The following is a 26235-nucleotide window of genomic DNA, read 5'->3' on the forward strand; positions in this document are numbered from 1 at the left end:
TGTAGAACAGTGACTGCTCTGATGAAAGCCAGCCAGTCCCTCCACCTTTGAGTGCTCTGCCATTTCGCAAGATCAGAATGCACAAAGCAATTAGACGGTGGTTTGTGCATATTAGAAAGAGGAAATTATCTATCTGTAACACACCTCAGACAAGGAGAAACCATTGTTACCGATATTCTTAAGGCAAAGCCAGCAAGTTGCTGTTTCTTTTTTTAAGGTTAACACTGAGAAAGAAAAAGGGAGCTAGAAGAGTGCAGAGCTGTCAGTTGAAAGAAAAATTGCAAGCCTGCTAATCCTTTCTTGTCAGGTTTAATATAAAGCCTGGCAGAGATTGATAAGCAGTGTCTCCCTCTCTGTCTGATGTTCCAGGTGCATGGTAAAAATCACCTCTCTGAAACACCCACGTGCAGAGCCAGGCTTCAGGCTGGAAAGGCTTCTGGCCAGCCTGACACTGCTGGCACAAAACCATTTAAAATACCTATTCTTTCACTTCTCTTCTTGCAGCCTGAAGAATGGCTATTCCTCCCCTCCTAACTCCTTACCCGTGCAGGTTTTTCTTGCAGCCCCTCTCAGTGGCTATTGCTCTGCTGGTGTTGAGCTGATCAAGGTCTCTGCAGCAGATTTGGAGCATCTGGGGCACAAGGCCCTGCTCCCTGTGACCTGCCTCTGTTCCATCGGCACTAAAACATTCTGGCTAGGGCTGCGGGACTGGCAGCACGCCCGTGGCAGCCACAGAGGTCGTGCAGGTGTTGATAATCTGCAGTGGCAATGGCCAGGAAAATAGTCCCTGAAGAGCTTGAGCTGGTGTGTGGTGGGAGAGCCTGGAGAGCTCAGCAAAGCTCTGCAGGGACAGGAGACACTGGGTCCTGCATGAGTAGGGCTGCTGTGGAACCATCAGATCTGGTCATGGGGAGCCTCCAGAGCCAGGGGCTCCTTCTGTTCCCTTGGGGATGTCTCTGACTCCATGCTTCTTCCCTGTGTGCTGTTTTCCCTGGGCAGCCCTTCTCCATCACCTCGTGGCAGCGGGGGCAGCAGGAGCAGGGGAGGAGGGAGGAGGTTTTGGGGGCCCAGGGAAGGGGTTTCGGGGTTCCTCTTGAGTGTGCACAGCTCTGAGAAGGGCAGGCTTCACAGTGTCCCCTTTCTCTTTCCCTAGCTGTTCCTCCCAAACTGAAGAAACTGAAAAGCCCAAATGTTCATGTGGGTGAGAAGATTTCCCTGAAATGTGAGGCGACTGCTGGAAACCCTCAGCCATCCTACAAATGGTTTAAAGATGGGAAGGAGCTGAAGAAGAGTAAAGACATCCGGATCAAGTATGGGAATGGGAAGTAAGTATGACACAGGGCTCTGCTCTGCTCACTCAGGGTCTGGGTCTGGGGCCATCTGGCTGGAGGTGCTGCTGTGCTCCCCAAATCTCTGCCGAGCAGCACTGAGGGCTCCCTCAGAGCCACAGGACCATGCTCAGCCCAGTTACCATGGCCAGGAGAGCGAGCAAGATCCCCAGTGTCCTCAGAGAGCCGTGGGGAGAGGAGCAGGGAGGATGTTGGCTGTGTAGATGGGCTGTCCTGGGGTCAGGGAGGCAGTGGATACCTGAGACAGGTGTCCTGTGACATGGGGAGGCTTTCCCTGGTAGCTGTGGGCAGCTCAGGGTGCCTGGGGTGACTCCTGCTCTGTCGTTAGGGGTTGGATGCAGAAGGTACCCAAACCCAGCTGTTGCCCCATCACTCAGCAGCAGGGCTGTGGGAGGAATTGGTTTGTTCCTTCCTGAATTTAGGTGGACACAGAAGCATCTAAGACCACTGAAAAATCACAGAATGACAAATTAGGGCTGGAAGGAACCTCTGGAGATCATCCAGTTCAACCCCCCTGCCAAGGCAGAGTCACCTGGAGCAGGTGACACAGGAACGTGTCCAGGTGGGGTTGGAATGTCTCCAGAGGAGGAGGCTCCACACCCTCCCTGGGCAGCTGTTCCACTGTTCTGCCACCCTCAGCATAAAGAAGTTCTTCCCCATGTTGGAATGGAACTTTTCATGGTTTAGTTTATGGCCATTGCTCCTTGTCCTGTCACTGGGCCCCACTGAAAAGTCTGGCACCATCCTCTGACATCCCTTGGAGGTATTTATGTGCATGAATGAGATCCCCTCTCAGTCTTCTCTCCTCTACACTGAGCAGGGCTGAGGTGCCAGATTACCTCTCAACACTGATCAGGGCTCATGGTCACCTGCAGAGACCTTGTCTTGTGCAAATCCTTCCATCTGTCCACCCAGGGCAAGCTCCCTCACATCTGCCCCGAAGTCCCCACCCAACAAAGCTCTCAGGTGGCTCTCAGTGACTGTCACCCCTGGCAGCACCTCATTCAGGCAGGGCTAAAACACCTGGAGAAAGAGGCCCCAGTGACCAAGATAAGGGGTTCTCACTGGGAATGGATTTAAATGAATCCATGTTGATATTTCTCAAGGCCCAATATTTATATATGATGTATCTTAAAATTATTCCATGGCTATGCTTGCATTCATACATCCTGACCTAGCCAGCAACAGTCTGCTTGCAACTGCCTGACCCCTTGGAAAATTTGATTCTAATGCTTTGCAAACATATGTTCTGGGTGTGTGAATGCAAGGTCGTTATGGACTTGTTAGAGTAGCAATTTTTAAAATTAGAAGCCACTACAGATCAGTTAGAAAAGTCCCTCAGTGTTTGCCAATTGCCCTAATTTAATTTCAGTCCTGTTGGGTTTGGTTTCAGAGTCACACGCAAGGTGGTTGGCCTCCTTTGTAATAATTCTGGGACTTGTGGCTGTTTGGGGATGAGGCAGTGAGGTGGCCAGTGCATCCAGGATAACTGGGTGCTGTCTGCTCAGGAAGGGCTGTCTGGGCTTGCAGGGCAGAGCTGTGCCTGCCTCTCTCTGTCGCAGTAACGGGCCCCTGGCTGGGTAATAATTACTATTGATTCTATGATTCTCAGAAGGTTGATCAATCTCTTTATTATATTATCATTATTAAGAAACTTCTTGCTTTTATAGACAGTTATGATACACCTGGACCTAATTGGTCCTCGAATCTAAACACCATCACCATTGGCTAATTAAGAAACTACTTTTTGGTAAACAAATCTTTATAACACGCTCTACATGTTCACAACAACAGGGGTAGCAAGTGAAAATAAGAATTGTTTCTCATTCTTTTTTCTGATTTTCTCACAGAATTTTCCCAGAAAGGCATGGGAAAGTCATGTGCTGCTCTCTGTGGCCAGAGAGCTGCTGCCACATCTCTCCTCTGCTGCCACATCTCTCCTCTGCTGCCCTCACTGTTTTTGGTGGCCCTTGTCAATCTCGTGGCCTTGGTTGTTTAGCAGGGGCTGCTGGGGCTGGGATGCCCTGGAGAAATGTCTGCAGCACGCCCTGCAGCCAGGCGTGGGAATCCTGCCTGCCAGGGTGTTGGGGAGCAATGTCCCTCAGAGCTAGAGAGCAGCCAGCCCCAGAGCAGCCAGCACTGCCCTGCTGTGCTCCCAGTCATCCCAGCCGCTCCTCAGCTCCCGGCCCCCCGTGTCCAGCACGAAGCTGTGACAGGCTGGCATCCCACCCTCAGCACTGGGGACACGCAGTCCCTGCACCAGGGACAGGAGCAAATGGAAGGGAGCTGGTCCCCTTTCCTCAGGACACTCTGTCAAGTCATAATTTTGCATTTACCAGTTTCCATGGCAACATGCTGGCTCTCCAGTGAGAGGCCAAAGATGTGTGATGCTGGAAGGGCTTCCTGCTGGCAAAATAAGCCCAAGGATAAACATTTTAAGGAAAACTGAGCACCTGAGTCCTCCAGTGTCTGAGACTCCCTCAGCAGCAAAGGTGTGAGCCCAAAGCATGCCCAGAATTGCTTCCCATCCCAGCTTCTGCTCCCGGCTGCCATTAAAATGTGCCTGTCTTGTTCTGGGACCAGGCTATGGAGACTGGACTCAAGCAGCTGTTGAGCAGCAACAAAAGGAAATGGCTTCAAGCTGTGCCAAGGAGGGTTTGGATATTAGGGAAAACATCTTCACTGAAATGCTGGTCAGGCATTGGAACAGGCTACCCAGGGAAGTGGTGGAAGTGTTCAAAAACTGTGTAGATGTGTCACTTGGGGACACGGTTCATTGATGGCCTTGGCAGTGCTGGGGGAATGGGTGATCTCAGAGGGCTTTGCCAACCAAAATGATTCTGTCGCTCTGTGGGACAGTTCTGAGATAATTACCCCTCAGTGAGCTTTTGCTCCTTGTTTAGCAGTGCAGGAGCAGTTCCCTGAGAGCGTCTGGGTGGGTCTGTGCACACCCACTCTGGCATTCCCACCTCTGTCCCCTGTACTGTGTTTGCTGGGCCCCAGAGCTGAAAACCTCGAGGCAGAGTGTCCACTGGCATTGGACCTGCCTCCCTCTGGTCTTGACTGCATGGAACAAACACTGAAAACTGCTCAGAGCAGGCTGAGGCTTGAGAGAGCCCTCATGACTTTGATGTCTTCATTATGCAGCTGCTGGGGCCAAGTTTAGTGGAGGGACATGTGATATGGGTGTAGAGCTTTACTTCCAACATGTTGGGAGGGGACTCCAGGGAAGGATAAGCATCCCAAACTGTAAATCTCTGAAAGGACATCTTACTCTATAACAATTATTTTAAGAATAATGGGATTTATACATCTGGCTCCACTTAGAGATAACACTGGTCTCCAGATAATCCTCTGTGCTTCCCTTCAGTTCAGAGTGGGGACTTCAGAGGGCCAGAAATGGACCACTGGGGAGGGACCTTCACAGGGAAAGGACACAAGGCAAAAACTTCTCAGGCTGGGCAGGACCTGGCCAGGTGCACAGGATCATTTCTTTAGCAGTGTAATACCTAATAGAGTTTTCTGCTGGAACCAGGCAAAAGGAGCCCTCCAGCAAAGTGATGTCCATAGTGTTTCCCTGGACTCTGTGAGGCCCTGGAAGAGCTGGGTACAGCTGAAATCTGACCCCAGCACTGAGATCTTTAGCATGCAGAGGGTTAGGATGGGAGATAAGAACATGGCTGCCCTCTGTGATTCATTCCTGGCTTTCCTCCCCATGTGTTTAAAGAGCCTTGAGGTGTCTAACTAGAAAGTATGACTAAAGCACTTTTTTTTGGTGATTGGGTTTTTGTTTGAGCTCTAGAATAGGGGATCTCTTTCAAAATAAGGGATGTATATGTTGTAAGGAGGAGAGGAGCACTTAACTGCATGTCAGCTCTTCAGCTTTTCCATCAATCATTTTCCCTCTTCTTTTTAAACTTACCAGGAAAACTTCTGGTGCCATCAGGCAGAGGAGTCAGGTTTTTTTAATGGATATTTGCTGGAGGGAGGGGAACAATTCTGATTCCTCCTTTCTGAACTTCATGTTCCATCTGTAATTAGTGACAGGCTGGGGCAAGCCCGGCTTGCACGAAGGGGAAACCTCTTTAAGGTGGAAGAAATTATTGGCTGGAATTTTATCTCCATCTCCATTTAAATAAATGGGAAACCCAGAGAAATTACCAAGAAAGAATTGCCTGTGGTAGTGGAAATACAGCCTAGTGAATGGCTCTCCCCCCAAGCTGCCAAAGTGATGCCATTTTTGGCTGAGTGTGTCTGAGGTCTGACTGAGGCTCCCAGGAAGTTCAGGTTGGGTTTTGACTTTCTGACTATCCAAATGCCAGCTGTGGAGGAAGCCAAGGGAGTTTTTGCTTGTGGAGGTGTAGAGAACCTTCCCCTCTTGAAGCCATGCTCAAGGCTCAGCCTGGGACAGGCAGATGTTCAGCTGGAGCCCAGGAGCATGAGAGTCCCCGAGCTGTGCCTGTCCTCACAGCCCTTTCCCTTTGTGTGCTCTTCTACCAAGGGACACTGCTGGGGTGATGAAGTAGGCGTATCATTAGATTGGAGAGGGTTGGCAGTTCAGTTTGGGACAGGCTGACCATATAACATCCCTTGGGAGTAGTGTCCTACTTTCAGTATCACCAGGAATCCCTATTGTTAGCCTGTAAGTGGAGCCAAGGGATACCCTCCTCTCCTGTTTCTCTACAGTAGTCCCTCAGGCGATGCCACTTGAGCAGATTCATTGCTGGGGTCTTCCTTGTAGGGCTCCCAGTTGTAGATTATTCCCCACCCACAATGAATGGGGCTGTGGTCTTCCCTGTACAGCTCACTGCACTGGAATGAAGGCCAAAAAAAAAAAAAATAATGCCAAAGCAGCAGGGGAAAGAGAGTGCCAATAAAGATAAATGATTTCCTAATTAAGCCTGGAGACAAGGAGGGGCAAAGAGGACTGTTGAAGCCTTGTGGGAGCCAGAGTGAACCCAAGCAGGCTATACCACCACTCTGGCAGGGGTCTTTGGGCTGACATTTTTAAACAAAGGAAAAAGCTCATTTGACAATGGATCTTGCAAGAGCAATTCCAGATGCCTTGAAGCGAAGGCTCTTCTCAAGCACCGGTGTTGTTATAATCACCAGGGGAGCTGCTGCCTTGCTAACTCTCACGATGGCATTATAAGTCTCCGATATTTGGGATTTGGTTTTAGCTGCTGAAGGCACTTTATTGGAGGGGGGTGTGAAGGAGATCATCTCCTTTGTTTGTTTGCTTGTTGTTTTAGAGGAGATGATGGACATCATCTTGGCCAATGCACCTGGGACTGAACCAGGGAATTTGAGAACTGAAAGGAGAAGCAGTTGGGTCTTGAGCTCAAACAATCCACAAACTTTGCAAGATGGGGCTCCTGAGAGAGCCAGGGAATGGACATTTAATCAAACTTGACTGCATTATAGTTGCTAACAAGTCATGGTCAGTTGCTGGGCTGCTTCAGCTGAAGGGTCTGCAAACTTAGAGGTGGAAGGAGCTTTATGTGCCTGAAATTTGGTGTGGTTTTTCCAGCCATGTTGGCTGCTTACAAAAACAAAATGAAAATCTCTTTCTACAGACCTTCGCCCACTGCGGTTGCAAAATGTCACAGATTAGGTCGAGGCCCTCACCGAGACATGAGCTGAAATCCCATTCATGCTGTTCAAGTTAAAATGTTTTACCTTTGGGGAGGAGGGCTGGGGTGAGGGCTCAGGCTGCTGGAAGTTCACCCAGCACAGCACATCACAGACCTGCAGGCACGAGTTTGCCATGGAGCAGACTTGGCTGAGGATCTGTGACGTGTACCAGCTGCAGAACAATGGCCTGGGGAGAAAAGAATGACACCAGGAGACCCAAACCTTTATCTAGGTCTCTTGCACACCCTGTGTACAACCACGGTGCTGTTTCACAGAGGTTTTAAGCAATAGTTCCCTGCCCACGTGGAGGTGCTATCCCTTTCCCATGGTTTCTGTTCCCCAAAATGCTTTTTCCTGGTGTCAGTATTTGCGGCCTGGCTCTGCTCATCTCCGTTGCTTGGGTCTGTCCAGGGCTGTCCCCATGACAGCTGCTCTTGGTATGGCACGTCCCTCTCCTCCTTGATTCTTTATAACTAATGTGCTTTGCTTTAAAGGTCCTCTCAGGCCTTCCTCCCCACTTCTGGCAGCCCCTGAAGTTTTGGTCCTGCCTCTGATTTGCCCAGCATATCAACCTCCACCCAATATGTGATACACTTCCAAACTAGGACCTCTGTGCCTTCTCCCCAGCAGCACTGGCTCTCTTTCCCTCCCTGCCACAGAACCTGCTCGTGGTTTGGTTGCTGAGGTAGTGAGACCTGGGCACCCTGAGGGGCCTTGTCTCTGTATTGAGGTCACACTCTTTGGGATAACGAGGTATCTGTTCCACATTTGGTGCTGGGAAGTCCCTGGGAAGTCTTGGGACTGTTCCTGTATGAGATCACAGGAAGCAGGGGAAGAACCTGCTGGGAGCTGGCCTCAGAGCACTGCTCCAGGACCTACATTTTCTCAAAGAAACTAAAATCTTGGCATTGGGGTTGGAGGAAGCATTCACAGGATGGATCAATTGCCTTGAATTCCAGAAATAATACAAAGGAGCCTGCAGTGACATTGGGTCTGTGCATCAGCCAGAGCCCAAAACTCAGCTTCTTCTCATTTATTGACGTCACACCCTGGCAGGTGCCACAGCCTGGCCTGGCACAGAGAGCAGCAGCAGCATTGCGCGGGGATTCGCCTCTCAACACAGCAGCCACAACGTCCACTCCAGGCACTGGTGTGGTTGTGTGTCACTGCCTCTGCTGCCCCACACCTCTTCCCATTTGCAGAACACCCCTGGCTGCATTTGAGCCTGGAGAGGGTTGCACAAGTGACCTTGCTCTTTGGAGTGTACTTATTGATCTTGTCCCTTCTTGTTGACACTATCCAACCCAGAAGTAACTCACCCTCACTCTGAGCCCAGTGTCAGTGTCAGCTCTGCAGAGTGAGGACTGGGCGAGTCTTCCTCTTAAAATCAGCTCGTCCCAAACCTGGGCACAGAGAGACCACAGCACTGCTGAGCAGAGAAGGGGCAAACCTGCTTTTCAGGTTAGAACAGCACTTTAATGTTGGGGAACAGGGGTAGGAGAGAGCAGGTACAGTGGGTCAGGGGATGGCTGGTCCTGTCCTGGGCACTGTGAGGACATTACCTGTCTCCCACCATCCCAGCAGGTCAAGCACAGAGCGGGTCAGGAGATGGTGTGAGGGGAGGAAGGGAAATAGAGAGAGAAGGGATGATGGCCAAGCTGAAGACTCCAAACCTTCCTGTCCTTACCCCTCTTATTTGGTTGCTTTGCTTGAGGGCATTTCTGTCCCCTTTCCCATTTGTTCTTTCTGTAGCTGATACTGAGCTGGCCAGATGATGCTCTGGAGCACAGAGCAGCCAGCATAGGACACTTGTTTTCCTCAAGCACTGCGAGCACAGCCGCCCTGCCCAGCTCTGCAGTGCTCTGCTGAGCACAGCTGGAGGGCAGGGAAGAGATCAGGGGGGCTGTGCAAGGGAGAGAATGCTCCTGGCTGCTCCTGCCCTGCCAGACAAAGCGGCTTTGCCATGGCCATCCCCACACTGCCTTTGCATTGCAGTGATTCCCTCTGCCTGAATTAACCCACTGAGTGCTGGGGGTGATGGACATGTCCCCCCAGAGCCCCTGCCCCAGCCAGTGGGGCTGCCCAGTGTTTGATGGCTGCTGGACAGCCCTTGTGGTTTGTAAGCTGGATAGCCTGAATCTTCTTGCCAATCATTAACCTGCTCTTTCAGGGCAAATGCAGCTCGGTGAGAGTGCCAGGGCAGCACGTAGGCACCAATTAAATCTCTGGCAGGATGCAAGCAGGGCACGTTACAGCAATTGCTGGCACTCCTGCTCTCGGCAGTGCCAGTGTGCTTCCTGCTGCTGGCTCTCCGTGCAAACAGAGGAGAATGGAGTTAATGGGTGACCACAGCAGGGCAGCTGGTGTATCCTTGGCAAGGGTCATGTTTGGGAATTTCCTTTTCCTAGGGTTTCAGGTGTGTTTACTATGTGCAGTGCTCTTCATTGACAATTTTGGGGCCACATATGGGGTAGTCTCTAGGTTCTCTTCATCAGCTCATTCCTTGACTTCTTTGTTACTTATGTGTTAGTTACCCTATTTTTAGAAGATTAATAAACCACTACAACAGTAGTAATCCTAGAGCTATTCTTGTCCAGAATGATGCAGAAGTGGCTGAACTCACACAGGGAACACGGAGTCCTCAGTGTAGGTGTCATGGCAGCTTCTCTCCTGATCCCATGCTCTGACATGAATGACTTGGTGAGGAGATGACCTGGAAAGATGGCCCCATTTCCACTTGGCAGTAGGTAAGAGGGGAAAAATGATTCAAGCTTGACCAAAGTGCTGGTGGGAACATGACTGCTGTCATGGGAAGTTCCTCCTTGGCTCGGATGCAGGGCCTGTTTCTTCTCCTCTCACTGCATGGAGGCCTCAGGGCCTGAGCTCACATTTAGATGTCTAAATTACAGCCGATGAGGACACCCTTCCCAGCCAGAATTTGCCAGGACCTTTGTGTAGGTCCTGGCCAAGGGCTGATCCCCCTGTTTCCCATTGTAGTCTGGGGATTGGCACTGAAGAGGGTGATTTACTCATCCCTCCAAACTGCCCTCTGGGGGACTCTTTTCTCTTGGCCAGAAAGGTATTTTGGGGGATCTTCTTTTGGCCAGGCTGAAGGTCTCCTTGTGAATCCTATCCCTCAGAGCTTGCAGACAGCATATTCCCCGTGGCTTATCCCTCCACTGGCACTACAGGAGATAATTAGTGCGTGGCTAAGTCATATGTGCTGAGGGTCAGGGAAGACAATGAGGCAGATTTTCCCCCGGAGTAAAAAGATGTCAACAGAGTTGCACTGCAGTGAAATGATGGGATCTGTCAGTGACCCTGGCCCTTTCACTGAGCAAACAGCCCGGGGCAGAGCCTTCCTCCAGAAGAATGGCATCGTCTGGCAGCCAGGCACCCTTGTGAACGCACACGTAGGGCTCTCCCAGGGCCTGCTGTCCCCAGGAGCCTTCATCCCACACTCCTGTGCCCAGAGTAACTCCTTGGAGGCCACTCTTTGGTGTGTCTGTGAAATCAACCCTCAGGAGAACAAAGTACCAGCCCCTAGGGACAGCGTGGGAGGAACACAACTTGGAAAAGATGATTTCCAGTGGAGTTTTGTGATAATTCAGGAGCACTTGGAGGTAGTAAAATAGAACAAAACCAGAGTGGTCACCTTTGGCATGCACAGATCAGGCAAGGACTTGTCCCTTTGACATCCTTCAGCTCAGTTCTTCCAGTGCACAGGCATTATCCATGTCAATTAAAAGTCCCTTAGTTAGTGCTTTGAAGCAAGGTATCTCTGGCTGTTTCCGTGCTTCTTGGAATGGGGAAATTCTCTTCACATTTATGCTCCACATGAAAGCTGATCCATATCTCCAACCTTCATCTCCTTTCCCCTGAGTTTGTCACTAGACGTTATACAGCACAGTGTGGAGACCAAGAGGGTCCACACCATCGGTCTGGGCTATGAAAAGCAAGAAAAAGCTCTTGATTTTCCAAGGGGATATTCCAGTCCAGGATAATTTCAACAAATTGTGATGGCAAAAATAAGCTCTTTTGACAGTACAAGTCTTGTGCATTAAAACAAAGTAATCCCCTTTGGTTTCACCTTGATGTTGCTATGCTCCAAATGCCAATATCACTCTTTCTGCTCACATTCCTCTCCAGTTCCAGGTAAAAGACCAAATGTCTCTCACCCTGTTGTTGGAGCTGAGTCTGTCAAGTATGGCTCCTTTTGTGCCACTCCCTTAACTCGTATCTTTGGGACTTACACCCCCTTATCTGTAAAAGATCACATACCTAGGTGATATTCTAATGCAGTAGTGGATTTTTCCAGTTGCTCCACCTGGTGAAATGTGCTGTGGACTGAGATTGCCATGCAGCCAATTATCACTGGAACATCTGTGCTCTGGCAGCTGAAGGCAGCGTGTCCATTGATGCTCTCAGCTCTGCCCTGGCAGAGAGCCCCAGCGTGCTGATGTGCCAGGGTGGTGTTTTCTATGGACTCTGAGTTAGAGCCTTGCTCTTCCAAGCTGCTTTCAGCATGTGCTGCCTGCACTGCAGCCTGTCTGAGAGCTGGTTTGTAAAACAAATGGTGTATTCTGGCAGAGAGGGTTGAGGCAGCTGGGAGAACGTAATGGCTGGGCTGGGAGCTGTCTTGGAGTTGCATTCTGGAGCCATCTCACTCTTTTGATGAGCATTTCTGCACCTTCATCTATGGAGGGAGGGGGGAACATGCTCCTGAACAAAGTGCTGCAGCCCAGCAGAGCCCAGGCCCCCATCAGGCACCCTTTGTGCCTGCCAGCAAGGTGCAGGAACCAATAGGCACAGGGCAGCAAAGGCACTGGATGCCCTTAAATGTCCTTAAATGCCTCTCTCTTGTGCATTACCTGACTCCAGAGGCAGCACAGCAGTGAGGGCCGCGATGCCCAGGGCTGTCACAGGCTGTGCTAAGAGACTTGAGAACACTCAGAGAAGGGTGTTCCTCTGGGGGTCAAGGCAGAATCGCCCCTCTTATTTAGGCTCCCATGTTGGAATGTGTTGGCCCAAGTCAGTGCACAGATGGATTAGGGGAGACCTACAGTCAGAGGGATTCAAGAGGTCTTTGCATACTGTCAGCATTCATTTAAAAATTGCTCCACATGTGGCCCCAGCTCATGCAATTGAGCACTTGACCGCATCCTGTAAAACAGGGCAGCGCCTGTTTCCTGGGAGCTCTACCAAGTCATCTCCAAGTGCTTTTAATTTACTAATATAACTAGTGAGATGTTCCTGCTGTGTCCTTGCGCCGTGCCTCCCAGGAGAACAGCTTGTCAGGGTGTTAAAAAGATGCCAGTGTGCTTCTGTGAAGGGCTTCCTATGGACAATGATTTGCACATCCCAAAGAAAAGTCCTTCTCGGATGACACGTGTAACATTGCAACTATGTCCGAGGCTAATGATTATTTTCCACATAAATGGAATTATATTTGCCTTCAGCAACATCGGCCACTGGGACCTCTTTCTGAAGCTGGCAGTGCTTCTAAGTCTCTAAATAAAGCGACACAGACCTGAGGTAAAAGCTTGGGGTAGAAAGCAAACAGAGATGTTCTCATGAGAAGAGCAGACAAGGGTGGGTTTTGATGAGATGGCTAAAATGGAAGAAAATGTAGTAAACCAGAGGGTCTCATGTGGGAGTCCCACTGCGGTCTCATGAGTGGCACTCAGTGTGTGTTGAAGGCTCCTATAGATCCCTGTTAAACTGGGCAACAAAAGGTTTTGCCTGTTAGTCAGAGCCATCCCAGAGAATGAGTCATAGGCAGTGGGAAAGGCGATGCTCCTTCCCGCAGCGCCGCAGCGCTCTGCCGCAGAGCTCTCCCTCTCCCATGGACGAGCAGCACTGCCTGGGAGGTGGCACGGGCTGGGAGGTGGCACAGGCTAGGAGGTGACACGAGCATTTGTCACACCCGCCTTCCCCTGCTCTTTCGAGGCACGTCTGGCTGGTCAGATGAGTGTGTGCAGCTCAGCCACACACGTCTGGAGTCCATTGGAGGGTGGAGTTGGGGGACACGAGGTGCTTGCCCTTTTTTTAGGTCACGCTGAAGCTGTCAGTGATATGTCCAGGGCAAACTCCAGGGAGTGGATGGGCAGGCTGGCAAGGGGTGAGTCCCCCTGCGTGCCATGGGTGGTTGTGCTGAGTGTGTGGCGCTGCTGAATGCAGCTGGTGGAGCACTGACTGCTCAGCATCCTGCTTGAGGAAGGTGCACAACAGGCATCTCCTCTCCACATCTCCCTCTGGCAGGCAGATCCCACTGTCCATCAGTAAATTGGTTTTTTTCCAGTGTGGGAAGCCTGTGCTGGAGTGCTGGGACTCTGGGCCTCAACTCCTCACGAGACTTTCTGTGTGAATGAGAGCAGGTGTCAGCCCAAACCACACTACACGCTCAGAGCAGTGGGTTCAGAGGGAGATGTTCACCTAGCAAATACTGGGAAGGGACTTGTCCAAATCCTATCCAGGCTCAAGTGCCTATTCAGCAAGCTCAGGCAGCCCATCTTATCAAGCAGGGGTGACCCTCCAGGCAGCATCCCTGGGCCAGGAATGGTTGTCACTTCATGAGGTTGGTCAGCAATCGAGTAAGAAATGTCTGCTGTACTTTTCAACAGAAAGATTTCCAGACTGCAGTTCAACAAGGTGAAGCTTGAAGATGCTGGGGAGTACAGCTGCGAAGCGGAGAACGTTTTAGGGAAAGACACCGCAAAAGGCAGCCTGAATGTGAAAAGTGGTAAGTGAAGAAGCCAGCAAATGTCTCGAGCTGTCTGCCGTTCCACAGAAAGGTTCTGCACATGGTCTGTCTTGTATTTTGTTTCATGCTTTCAGGATATCGAGTAAAACAATCTTGGGAGATAAGAAAAATGCAGCTTAGCATAAATGTTTATCTTTGTTATCTGTCACTGGCAATGTGGTTAATTTACATTTTAAATAAACTTACAGTCTATGTATTTTTTTAAAAAAGGGGTAAGGAGGAAAGAAAGCTGGTGGGCTTGATGTTTTCATTTTTTAAAGAATTTCTGAGAAGCAAAACTCACCAGAAGACAAGTAATTAGACCATAGCTTTGTGATGAGTGAAGTTGCTTCTGGTTTTCATCCTAGAATGTGTGCTCCATCTCTTAGAGCTCAGCGGATGGAGTCTGAGGTTAGGTGGTTTTATTATTATCTTGGTCATAATAATTATATTGCTTAACACGATGGTTTGGATGCACCCTCCGGCTCAGAAAGTCCCTACAGTGGCTGCCAGAAGCTGGGAGGGCACAGCTAGGGAGGGGGTGGCTGTATTTCCTAAGCTCTTCCTCCTGCCATTCACAACGGGCACTGTGGCAGCCTGGGCTGTGAGCGCTGGGCTCTGCCCCTGGGCTCTGCAAACCTTTGCTGGGATCCAGGTTTTTGTTCTCTCACCAGCCTCATCCCAGCGTGAGGGAAGGTAGCTTTCTCCTGCTGCTTTCTGGCAGTATTTTCTCTCTCAGCCTCAGTGTGTTTGCTAGCCTGAATCTTTTGTTCTGTGAAACTGCAGCATCACACAGCCTCCCCTCGGTTATCCTGCCTGTTCAGTCCCAGTGCTGGCAGGGTCTGGAGGAAGGCCACCCATGCTCACACCTCCCTGCCTTCTCCTCCGTGTCTGTGAACTCAGCTCTGCTGCTCTGCTGGGTTTATTTCCAATTCTGATAGGAAAGGTGTCCCAAGTAAGAAACTGAGGCAGTGCTCTCCTTTTTTCTTTCTTGCCTCACTCTCTGGCTGTCCCACGCCACATAAACTGCTCCTGTTTGATGGGAGCTGCATGTGCAACCTCCCTTCCCCGTGTGCAGCCATCAGAGCCCTGTGTGGCTCCTCTGCTGCCCCTTCCCCAGCACCAGCACCCCTCTCACAAGAGGAGGAGTGTGGCTGAGCAGTGCCTGCTGCAGGGCCAATGCACACCAGGCCACTGCGGGGCAGGCAGCACCTGCCAGGGTCGGCTCTCCCTGCTCAGGAAGCCACCCTGCGTGGCAAGGACCCTCCCAGCAGGGATGGGCTCACTCCTGAGCTGCCCAGAAATGCGTTAAGACCTGAAAACCCAGGAAAGACACACAAAGGCCTCGCTGTGCATCTGGTGGGTTCCCTGCCTGGATGAATCCATGCTCTCAGCTGCCTTGCTCGCCCTTGGCTCGCTGCTCAGCTGCAGGCACACCTTGCTGCTGTTTGCAGACCACCTGCCAGCACAGCAGGGCCAGCTGAGCCCCTGCAAGGGCAGCCCAGGTGATGCTGATCCCTGGAGGCTTTTGTGGCCCTGTCACCCCTTTGCACCCTTTTCTCCTCTTTGCCCTGCAGCTGCCCAGAGCTAAGCAGCCATCCCCAGGATGCAGGCACATGCTGTCCTGGAGCATTCCTCTCCCCTTACTGCTTGGGCCTTCCTGGGGCCTTGCAAGCTCCCTTCTTCTGTGATACTTTTCAGTAGAAAACTCCTGAGGGCATCTGAATCCACACATGTGTTGTTCCCTGTTTCTTCTTCTCCAGGATCCTTAGCACTGATCTTGTTTTGGCTTTCATTGCAACGTGCTCTTTGCTCTATTCCAATACCACTTTTCAGTTTCAGAAAAGCAGCTTTTCAGCCATACAGATCTGTTGCAAGTCACCAAAACCACCACATCTTTAGAGAGAGAGAGAGAGAGAGAGAGTGGCTACAGAGCAGGGACCCCTTGGCACTTAGAAAATGTCCCTCAGCCAAACTCTCACCTTACCCCTCCTCTACAATTCCAGCATTTCCACAAAAGTCCCAGCTCAGAAATAAATACTTTTGCATTGAGAAACTTTGTGAGGGTGTTAATTTCTGAGGAAATGCTTCTGGACTTAGTCAAAATATACTGCAATATATTGCAGATTTTATGACTTTGAAGTAAATTAGATGCTTTCTTAGAAAAATATCCATTTTCCCAGTTCTGATGATTGAATAGTCTAATGTTGATATCACATGGCCATGAGGGCACAGCTGAAGTGTGACTGTTTCAGATTTTTTTTTCCTCAAAAATTTTCTAGGCATCTCCTCAACTGCCCTGCCCCTTATCAAACACTGCAGAAAAAAAATCAAGTTGTACAAAAAATCTTTCTGCTTCTAGCTATTTGTGGTGGTCCCATCCCTGTCTCTGGCAGGACTGCACCCTTAGCCCAGGCTCCTGGGGCATCCTCTTTTGTGCATCCAGAGGGTGTGAGGGATTTCTCCAAAGGTGCTGGTGCTACCAGCACAGTTGAGTAGAGCATTCTGTGGGCATTGGGGTTCCCAGTATCCTGGTTAAAAAAGAGGAAATCACTCCCTGTGCTTGTCTCCCCTAAAACCTGGGGTCCTTCCTTCATCAGTTTCCTGTTCCTCCAGCTCTTGTATGAGCATTCATTTGTGCTGCAGAACCTCACATAGGTTGGAGGCTCTTCAGAAAATCCCACCTTTTCTCAAACTCCACATTTTCCCCACTACCATGTCCTGCCATCCATCTTTGCACTCTTGTGGCTAAGGAAACCTCCCACATTTCTGCTCCTCTCCTGCCAGGTGAACCCTGAGCCATCTCTGCCTCTTTATCGTGACATGAGGTCCTTCACAGCGAGGGGACATTGTGGCCTGTGCCATCCCCTGCAAGGACACTCCTTGTCCTGCCTCTGTCACCCCAATCCCCTGCCCTAAACCAGCACGAGCACCTTGACAGCCCCCAGCCTGTGCCCCCCAGCAGCACCTGCCCCTCTGCTCCTCCCCACAGTAGCTAAGCCCACCCTGCTCTGCTCAAAAGAGATATTTTGTTCACTACTTTCTTACCTTAATTTCCCCAGGAACAACGAAAGCACCACAAGTCTTACCAGCCTCAGAAACTAAAATAGTTGTTATGGAAGAAGAGTGTAAGTACCTCTCCCCCACTCCCCCCATACAGCTGCTTTCCCCTAATTTGTTTGTTGTTATGAGACATTTTGCATAAATGCTTTATTGCCTCCTGGAATCTTCTTTAATCACTCCTTCTGTCTGATTTTTCTCAAAGCCACTGGTCTTTCTTTCCCTAGATCTTTTAAAAAATCTGACTTACATTGCTGGTGTCTATCTTGGAGAGGGAAAATTTGATAACTATTGCAATGGCAGATTGAAGAACATGCTATTTAAAATTGCAACTGAAGTTTAAGCATTCACAGCACTTTCAGCACATGGAGTTATTCATACTTGCAAGATGTGCTTGTTATGGCCTTTGATTTAACAGGGTTTTCTTTTATCACTTTGTTTTTGTGTTTGGGTTTGGGTTTTTTTTTTGAGGATAGTTGGTCAAACCAAAACAGGCTGTAGGAAGTACAAGAAAAAAGACATGAGTCTTCTAAGCATAGGTAATAAGAAAATTGCAGAAAATCCATCCATGCCCTGCCATCCCATTTTTTGAGTCTCCAGAAAGCAAGAACAGATTTTCCCAAATCCTTAATTTGATTTATTGTGGCTGAAATGCTTTTTAGCATTCCCTCCTACTCAGTTGTCCCAACAGCAGTAGAAAATGGGCACAGAGCAATAAAAATCAAGGAGGGGATACAAGTGTAGATTAGAATCCTGGTGCCTGGATGTTGGCTCAGCAATTTCTGGTGGAGGGTGTTTTGTCTGTGTCAGGGGGTCTCTTCCCACTGGGAGCCCACCAGGGTCCTGGCAAAAGCCCTGGGAAGGCAGGACCAGGCAGAGATTTTTTTTTTGTGTGTTTCCATCCCAGCTACAGATGCCCAGAGCTGAGAGCACAGCTGGCTGTGCCTCACTGTTGGCAGTTCTGCTCTGCAGATTTTATGGGGATGTTTCCTCCTTTGAAAGCTTAGTCTTTTATGAATTTAAAGGAAATCTGATTGCAGCCACAGCAGGCATTGGCCAGGTATTCTTTAAAAGCTTTTCTGATTAGAAAACTGCACTTAAAATGTGCTCTTGTGTAGTGCTTAGCCTTGCACTGCACTAGAGATACCAAGCTGAGATACAGCATCATTAATGCCATGGCCACACCATCCTTCCCCAGGATTTTCCCTTTGTTTTCACCAGAAGAGATCCATGCTACGTATTTGCATCATATTAGATTAATGCTATTTTCTTAAAAGCCAGATCTCAGAAAGGACACACAGAAATTTCCCCTTTTGCAAAACTTCTTTCCTCTGTGGGTGCATCATCACTTTTGTTTTTCCTAATGATGGGAGGAGATGGCAAAGTCTCCAGAGCTGAAGTTGTAACTCACTTTTTCCTTCACATTCCTTTTTTGCAGTATCTCCCAAGTGTTATCTGAACAACCCAGAATCTCCCTGATCTTTATGGTGATTGATGTTGTATCATAGAATTGCATGTGTGTACAGCATATGGGGAGGTGATGAAGATGTTGTGAGGTGGGAAGATCTGGAGAGCAGACAAGTATCTCATTCTTGTAAAAGTCTTGCATTTCTTTTCAATATCTGCATTCAGAGTCACCTGTAGGTTGTCCCTACTCTTGCTGTTTCACTGAAATCTTGTAAATCACTTGCTGGATTTTAAACGCTGATGCCCCCAGTACCTGGTTTGTGAATAGCAGGAGGTTCCACTCAGCTTCATTTGTGCTACAGTAGCCTCATTGGTGGTGAAAGTGTGTTAAACAAGACACTTTCTTTTTGTCACAGGCTAAGGTGGTGCAGTTGGGTGGTCACAGTGCTCAGCTCGCAGGCAAGAACTTGCAGGGATGTGGTAATTTGATCGTGTGCCCTGACGCAGACAGAAAGGTCCTTTATGCTCATTTCAACATCCAGAGAGCCCAGAATGGTAACGTGATCCTGTCACAGTGCAGCATGAGGCAGCCAAACAAGGTTCAGGAGTCTGTGGCTATGGACATGTTGGGTAAACAGGATAGGAACCAGTGTTGACATTTAGGAGCATTCTGATGGAGGCAGAAATGGAAGAAGGGTCAGAGAAATCTGGAGAACATTCTGAGATGGAAGGTTTATGCAGGACAGAGCTAGTCAAACCCTCTCAAAGTTTAATTTTACAAAGGTAAGATAAAGTTTGAAGTCTCTGAGAAGGTCAGGTAATCCCTTGTGCTTGTTTTCTGCTGTTGAGTTCTCCTCTAGTTCCTTCCCTTGACTTGAACAAGCAGGTGAAGCCCTGAGGGTAAGGAGAGAACCCAGGCCAGGTGGAGGAAGCGTGGTTTGGATACTGTCAGGATGCAGGAGGATGTGCCAGTGGTGGGCAGGTGCTCTAAACCAGCATGTGGATCATTGCAGCTGCCCCCCTGGGCTCTGCTCGTGCTCCTTGCTCACTCTGTAGCTGGGTGAGTGCCTGGCTGAGTGCTTTATCAGCCTCTGTGGGCTGTCAGTGCCCTTGGTGAGGGTGCTCTGCAGCAGAGAGAGGCTCGGGGTCACAGGAGAAGGTGAAACAGGGAGAAAGAGCAGAACAGGCAGTGCTGAGTTGTGCTGGGAGCAACAGGATTGGGGGGTAATATGAAGCACCTGAAAGCTGGGCTCTCTGGGTTTAGTTTTGGGGACTTTATTTCATCTGCTGGGGATCACAAGCCCTCCCTCGAGTCCCTCTAGAGACCCCTGTGGGAAGGGTAGCTGAAACAGTCCTTTTTTTTCTCCAATTAAGTCTAACTCTCCACACACCAGTTTGGGTCCACAGATTTCATAGCTGTCATCTTGGTGATGCCACTGGGCTGTTTGTAGCCTCATTGGTGTAGAGACATTGAGGCAATCCCCTCCAGTTTAATCCCTTCCCTGCTGCCCAGCATGGCTGGGTGTTGGAAATGTTCTCCTCACTTTGTGTCTGCCAGGTGAGCTCAGCCTGATGGACTTGCATGATTGCCATGGCTGTGCTGTGCTTTATGAGTTCCACACCCCACAGGAACATGTGCCACGTGGATATGGTTCAACCAACCCCCCAAACTTGCTCTCAAATCCAGTCTGGCCTGGCCTTTACTGGGTGACCATGGCAGACCTGCCTGTGAGTTGGCTGGTCTTACTCTCCTCTTTTCTTCACCTCCTTATTCCCTTCTCTTCTTTGCCCTCACCTCCTCCCTTCCTCCTGCTTTGTTCTCAGTCCTGGGACTGAAGACCAGCTGGAAGTCTGACCTGCTGATGGGTGAGCTGCTCTGTACCTGCATGGCTGTAAATAAACTGTCACCAAGGTCCAACATCCCAGGTGACTCTGGACCAGGCTTGCAGCTGTTAAAGTATTTGCAGCGGCCCAGGCTGATGGGGAATAGAGCTAAACACAAAGTAACTTGTGAATCTGGGAATGATCCCACCAGTGTGGTGGAAACCCATGGAAATCTCCCTTGGCATGATGCTTTGAGGTGCTTGTGTGTGATCTGCAGCCACGTGGTGTCAGAGGGCCACGCTTCAACCCAGGCACAGTTAACATTTTCTAAGTGAGACATTTTGCTTCCCCTTGTCCTCCCATGGAGCTTGGCATGTCTCTCCATCCTTGCTGTCTGAATGGTTGGTCTCATGACTGTGAAGTCCCAGCTGGGCAGTCCCTGGCCCCTCCAGCCTGAGGCCACTGAGCTCTCCTGGAGCTACCAGTGCTGCAGATGTGAGCACGGTGATCTGGGCTTGGAGGTGAAGGGTGTCCAGCCAGCCCAAGCATGGGCAGAGCAGACACAAGTCTGGCCATGTGAACAGAGCAGTTTTCAATATTAGACTAAAAATACGTCCTGGTGTGGTCTTTGCTCAGATAATTTCAGCCCTGTTGCTGGAGGTGGGGCTGTAATTGAGCGGAACCTGCACGCACGCAGGCACGGAGCCTTGAGGTGGATGTGGAGATCTCACTGCCAGGCTGCAGAGAGCTGTGTGGTGCCTGGCAGCTGCCAGATCCTGCTCGCTGCTCATTTTGCACACTGTGTATTTTTTAAGTAGTCACGCAGCTGCCACTCGAGATGTGGTGTAAGGACAGCCAGTGACTCTAAAGGCAAAGAGGGGCAGGATGCAGTGTGGGGTGGGAGCTGATGTCCCCTGGGAGCGCTGAGGCTGAGCCCAGCCTTCAGAACTGGGCTCTGGACCAGGGGATCTGCTCTTCTGGCTCCATCCTGGGATCCTGGTGTGTTGCTTCACTTCTTGGGCTTCAGCTGCCCTGCCTGCAAAGCTTTCACGCTGGCATTGGCTCTGTGAAAGGATTTTTAGGTTGCTGAACAAATCCCCTCATTGAAATATCATGTTGCTGCTATTACAATTGATGCTGGGGATTTGGGAAAATGAAATGCTGCACTGCTGTCATGTGCATTTTCAGACCCCTGTGGTAGAGAAGAGCATAGGAGGGGCTGCCTCATAAAGCTGCAGAGATCATTCCAGAGGAGCAGCTAGAAGCTTGACGATAACACAGGACTTTGCCCCTGCAGTAACTGCCTGTCCCATGGAAACAGGCATCCCCTGAGTGCTCAGAAACCTTTAAACTTGTTTCTTAGTGAAACCTGTGAACAGTGCAGATGAGAGAGGTGGGAAATGCAACCTGTGCTGTTTGATCAGCAGCATCTGACGCTCCAAGATGAGTGCCTTGCAGTCTGGTATTTGTATCTTGGGATGAACTCCTAGTGTGCAGCTATTGATCCTAATGATCCCCCCGCGAACTGGAAACATGATTCCAGCAGGATCTATTTCAATAAAATGCTGGGGTAAATATTTGGTCATTTCCAAATGAATAAACACATAAGAGCAGAATTTTTATGAGCTCCAGAGTCCCCAGTCTGCTGTCAGGCAAACCCCAGTGTGCACAGCCCTTTCTGATTTTATGTGCAGATAACAGCGAGGAGCACCCGGGCTCTGCTCAGGTTTATTGCAGGAGGAGGTGTCATATCAAACATAAAGAAATCTGCCACAGAAGGAATGGTGAGGATCACCAGCCCCTCCACGTATTAATCAGCGTAAATCATGGATTTAGTGTGGCTCACGCCAGGATTACAGCACTACAACTGAGGAATATCTTCGCCAGACACCTTCTCATCCATGTTCTTCTAAGAAGCAGTTGGATGAACTGTGTTGAGAGTAACCTCAGCCATTCTGTGTTTTATCAGTAAGTACATGAGGCATATACAGAGCAGGCAATCTGTATACACTCCCCAACCAGCTGAGTTCATCTGTCTAACTGAATGTCTAAATATTGAGAGAATAAAGTGTCTGTACTCTATGAACCCACCAGCCAAAGTTATTTATAAAGAAGAAAAGGAGCGGTGAAACCATCACTGTCTCCCTGCTCTCCTCGACAGTAGCTGTAGTTCGTGAAAAATTAACTGTAATTTATAGTCCAACCTGCATTAATTAACTCTTTGCAGGGGGAGTATTTCACCAGACTTCTGAGAACAGGCTGGTGAGCTGCCTGCAAAGGTTAAATGACGTGCATGGCAGGAATTGTGTAAGAACCCCTGCACAATCATTAATGGCCTTTCTGCGTAGATAGGCTGTGCGAAGGGAAGTCCACCTGGCACAGTCACTGCCCCTGGCTCTCTTCTCTGCTGCCCTGTCATTGATGATAGTCCAGAATAGCTGAGGCATGTGGTGGAAAATAGACTCTCTGAATGACTCCAGTGCTCTGAATCTCCCATGTGTTTATGCTGCTCTGTCCTCACTGGCTGGGGCAGCAGCAATAAAACGTGGCTGCAGATCATTCACAAACACATCATCAAGAGCTGGCTAGCCCTCTCTTCCCTGTCCTCACCTCCTTACTCCCCTCTTTTCTTCACCTCATTATTCCCCTCTCTTTTTTGTCCTCACCTTCTCCCTCCCTCCTGCTTTGTTCTCAGTCCTGGGACTGAAGACCAGCTGGAGGTCTGACCTGCTGATGGGTGAGCTGCTCCAGCCCTTCTCTCACCCTGAAGGAGCTTTCTGGCCAGTTTGCCACTGTGTATCTCAGGTGCACCTTGCTTATTCCCACTGGTCAAAAGGAAATGTCACCACTTGCTTGCCTCATGCACACTCGTGGTTTTCAGCTTGTAATTTGTTGAAGTACCTGGGGAGGTTCTTGGTGCGTGACCGGTGTTACTGCACAACCCCCTCATCACATCCCACTGCCTTCATGAGTCCTGTTCCACCCTGCTACCACCCAAAACTGCTCCCTTGCTTATTCAGTTCTCTGCTCATCTCAGCAATTTCACAACTTTCTGAGTCATTTGGGATAGATGGAGTCGTGTTGGAGGCTGAATGAAGGACTTACTCTGCCACACCAGCCAATGGGGTGTAAAATCTGCCTGGTGTTGTACAGCAGTTAATGTGAAATAGCTGTGGGAAGTAATTGTGCCTGTGGATCACCAGGCACAGTGTTTGGTACAGAGCTGTAAATAAACTGTCTGTGAGGCTCACGTCACCAAGGTCCAACATCCCAGGTGACTCTGGACCAGGCTTGCAGTTGTTGAAGTATTTGCAGTGGCCCAGGCTGATGGGGAATAGAGCTAAACACAAAGTAACTTGTGAATCTGGGAATGATCCCACCAGTGTGGTGGAAACCCATGGAAATCTCCCTTGGCATGATGCTTTGAGGTGCTTGTGTGTGATCTGCAGCCACGTGGTGTCAGAGGGCCACGCTTCAACCCAGGCACAGTTAACATTTTCTAAGTGAGACATTTTGCTTCCCCTTGTCCTCCCATGGAGCTTGGCATGTCTCTCCATCCTTGCTGCCTGAATGGTTGCTCTCATGACTGTGAAGTCCCAGCTGCATCAGCATCCCAGGGTGATCAGGCACCTTGGAAGGCTCTAGAATGAGCGTTTCCACACAGCAGTCAGATTTCAGGATTATGAGAGACAGATCTGTATTCAGTACATCAAACCTCAAAAAAAAAAATTAGGAATTCCTATGACTGGAATAAATATCCCATAAATATCATGTATGGGATACCATATCATGGTCTCACTATTTCCAAAGAGAAAAACAGAACCAGGGGTGACCCAAAAAAAAAAAAAAAAAAAAGATCATTGCTTCCGTGCTTCCGAGCTAGGGAGGGAGATGCTGGCTATGCCTGTAATGCCACAGGTAGCACAGGGGAAACGAGTTGGGATAAAGAGTAGTTTTTCCTAATACAAGAGCCAGAAAAGGGCAGGTTAAAAGAATCAAAGTGGAGATGTGGCTTTACATGCTGTGTTCATAGCACTGGAGCTCTTGTCACAAATACTGTGGGTGCTACAAGATTAGATTTATTCAAACAGCAACTAAACATGTTGGTGGAAGTATCCAGCAAAGGCCACTAAATGTGACAACACTGTGGCTGCCTTGGGTTGTCGCTGAGCTGCCCATCCTGCATGGGCTCAGGAAAATTGTCACTGATCTTCTTTTTCAAGCTTTCCCACTGTTGAGGCCAAGACAGGGCTTTGGCTTGACCAGTCTTATAGTCTGAAATGGCCTCATTTCCTAATGCTCTCTTCTCAACAGGGAACTGCCTCTCTCTGTGGCCTTTGCCACATCTCTGTGCTGCCAAATGGACTGGAGTAAGATGATTCCATGGCTCAGTTTTAAAACACTTTGTGCTCCTTTGTGATAAAAGGCAAGGTACTTGCAGGAAACAGGGTTGAAAGGATAATGACATTAGAAAGATGCTTCTAGTAGAGGTGATCAGCCATGTATTTTCTTGACAGGCACAGCTCTACTGACAGCCGTCCCCTAGAAGTGCCCAACATGCCCAAGCCTCAATCACATCGGGATCTTTTTTACCTGTGTCAAAGGGACAAAACTGTTTCTCTGGGATGAGGATCCCGTGCAATCTCTGGCTGATGAGCACTGTAATCCTCCTCCCTGTATCGCATCACACAGCACTGCATCTTCCCATCCACCTTTCTTGGTGGGTTGGGTATCTTCTTACCTGGGGTGTTTCCTACGGGGAGGTTTCTGGGCTCTGTTTTCAGTTCTCCCTCTCTTGCTGTGGCAAGGCTTGCTCCAAATTCGTTCTCTGTAAGATTTATGATGTGAGACTGTGCCAGATGGATCGTTTTGCTTGCTACCAAGTGGCGTGTTTGATGGTTGCAGGGGTGACAGCTCCCTGCAGCCTGCGCTTGTTCTTCATCCATGTGCCTTTCAATTTGCACCAGCTCTTTGGTTGATGAAGTTTCAGTGCTCCCTGATCCAATGGTACACTTGCAGAGACCCACACTTATCAGAGACCCACAGCTCTCCTCTCCTGAGTAGAAATGTGCTACTATCTTGTAAAGGTATAAATTATAACGTCTTGTCTGTATAATGAGTCTGCATTCCTCAGATAAATTACACAGACTCATAATGGCTTTGCCTTTTAGTTACCATTAATCTTAACTGGAAGGGAGTGCTGAATTTCCTGCAGAAGTGTGGGATTCAGATTTTTGAGAGTTTCACTGGAGACTTGGTCAAACCATCCTCTGCTCCAACACTCCAGTGGGTGCACCCTGCTGTCCACATTTGGCTCCCAGCTGGCTAGCAGGACGTGCCCTCAGGGAGCAGCTGCTGTCCCAGGGCTGTGAGCGTTTTGGGTCTCTGCTGGAGTGTTTTCCATGTCTCATTTGCAGAGCACTTTGGGACAACTTGCTGTGCCCTGGATAACTGTGAAAAGACAGAGCCAGAGGCAATGGTTATTCAAGGCAAAGCATGGAAATAGCTCTGCTCCGTGCACAGCCCCGGCCTGCCAGCCAGTGGGAGGCACCCACCTCCTTATGGGAATGGCAGACAATGGATGGGGCAGCACATGGGTTCAGGCAGACTGGGCAGGGAGCTGGGCCCTGCCCTGAGCCGTGCTCAGGTGACAGTGTGGGTGCTCCAGCTGGGCACAGCCCAGAGGGAATCTCCTCTGGAGAGGCACAGACCCCACGGACCCTGCAGAGAGTCCCAAACGTGTCAGGGACAGAACGAGTGCCAAGCATCACCCACGTGTGAGAGGCTTCACAAGGTGCTGGGAGCCCTCCTTTGCCTGGGAGAGCCCAGATGTTCCCAGGGAGGAGCTGGGAATGCAGCCCTTGGCTCTGGCGTGTGGGCTGCAGCCCAAGGCAGCCTCGGAGCCCCTGCAGAGGTGGGATGGGCACAGGGGCTGCCCAAGCAGTGGGGAGCAGCCCTGCCTCCCTCTGGAACAGGCCATGGCTTGCCCTGCTGCTCCTCCTGGGGCTCTGCCTGGCTCCTGCCTGGCTCTGGTTCAAGTTCTTCCTCGATTCCTGTGTCAGTGAGGAGTGCAGTCTCTGTGATGGTGTCAGTAACCTCTCCACAAGGCTGTGGAAGAGACTATCCACAGGATGGAAGAGACTATCTCCTCAGAAGCTTTGACTATAGCATGAAAGGTGCTGCAAAGTAAGCAGTAGCCACACTGCTGGAGGTGTAACT

General features: G+C 49.8%; 1 protein-coding gene across 5 annotated transcripts in view; it reads left to right on the forward strand.

Moving 5' to 3' along the window:
- Nucleotides 1–26235, forward strand: part of NRG2 (neuregulin 2) — a 156371-nt gene that overhangs the window by 98024 nt on the left and 32112 nt on the right. For 4 of the 5 annotated variants that reach the window (XM_038149935.1, XM_038149934.1, XM_038149936.1 and 1 more), the window contains exons 2-4: nucleotides 1154–1325; nucleotides 13607–13725; nucleotides 16788–16853. In XM_038149935.1, coding sequence (XP_038005863.1) covers nucleotides 1154–1325; nucleotides 13607–13725; nucleotides 16788–16853 — 357 coding nt within the window. The remainder of the gene's footprint in view (nucleotides 1–1153; nucleotides 1326–13606; nucleotides 13726–16787; nucleotides 16854–26235) is intronic. The other variant, XM_038149937.1, reaches the window with a different exon arrangement.

The sequence above is a fragment of the Motacilla alba genome, chromosome 13 (assembly GCF_015832195.1).
Source record: "Motacilla alba alba isolate MOTALB_02 chromosome 13, Motacilla_alba_V1.0_pri, whole genome shotgun sequence".
NCBI lineage: Eukaryota > Metazoa > Chordata > Aves > Passeriformes > Motacillidae > Motacilla > Motacilla alba.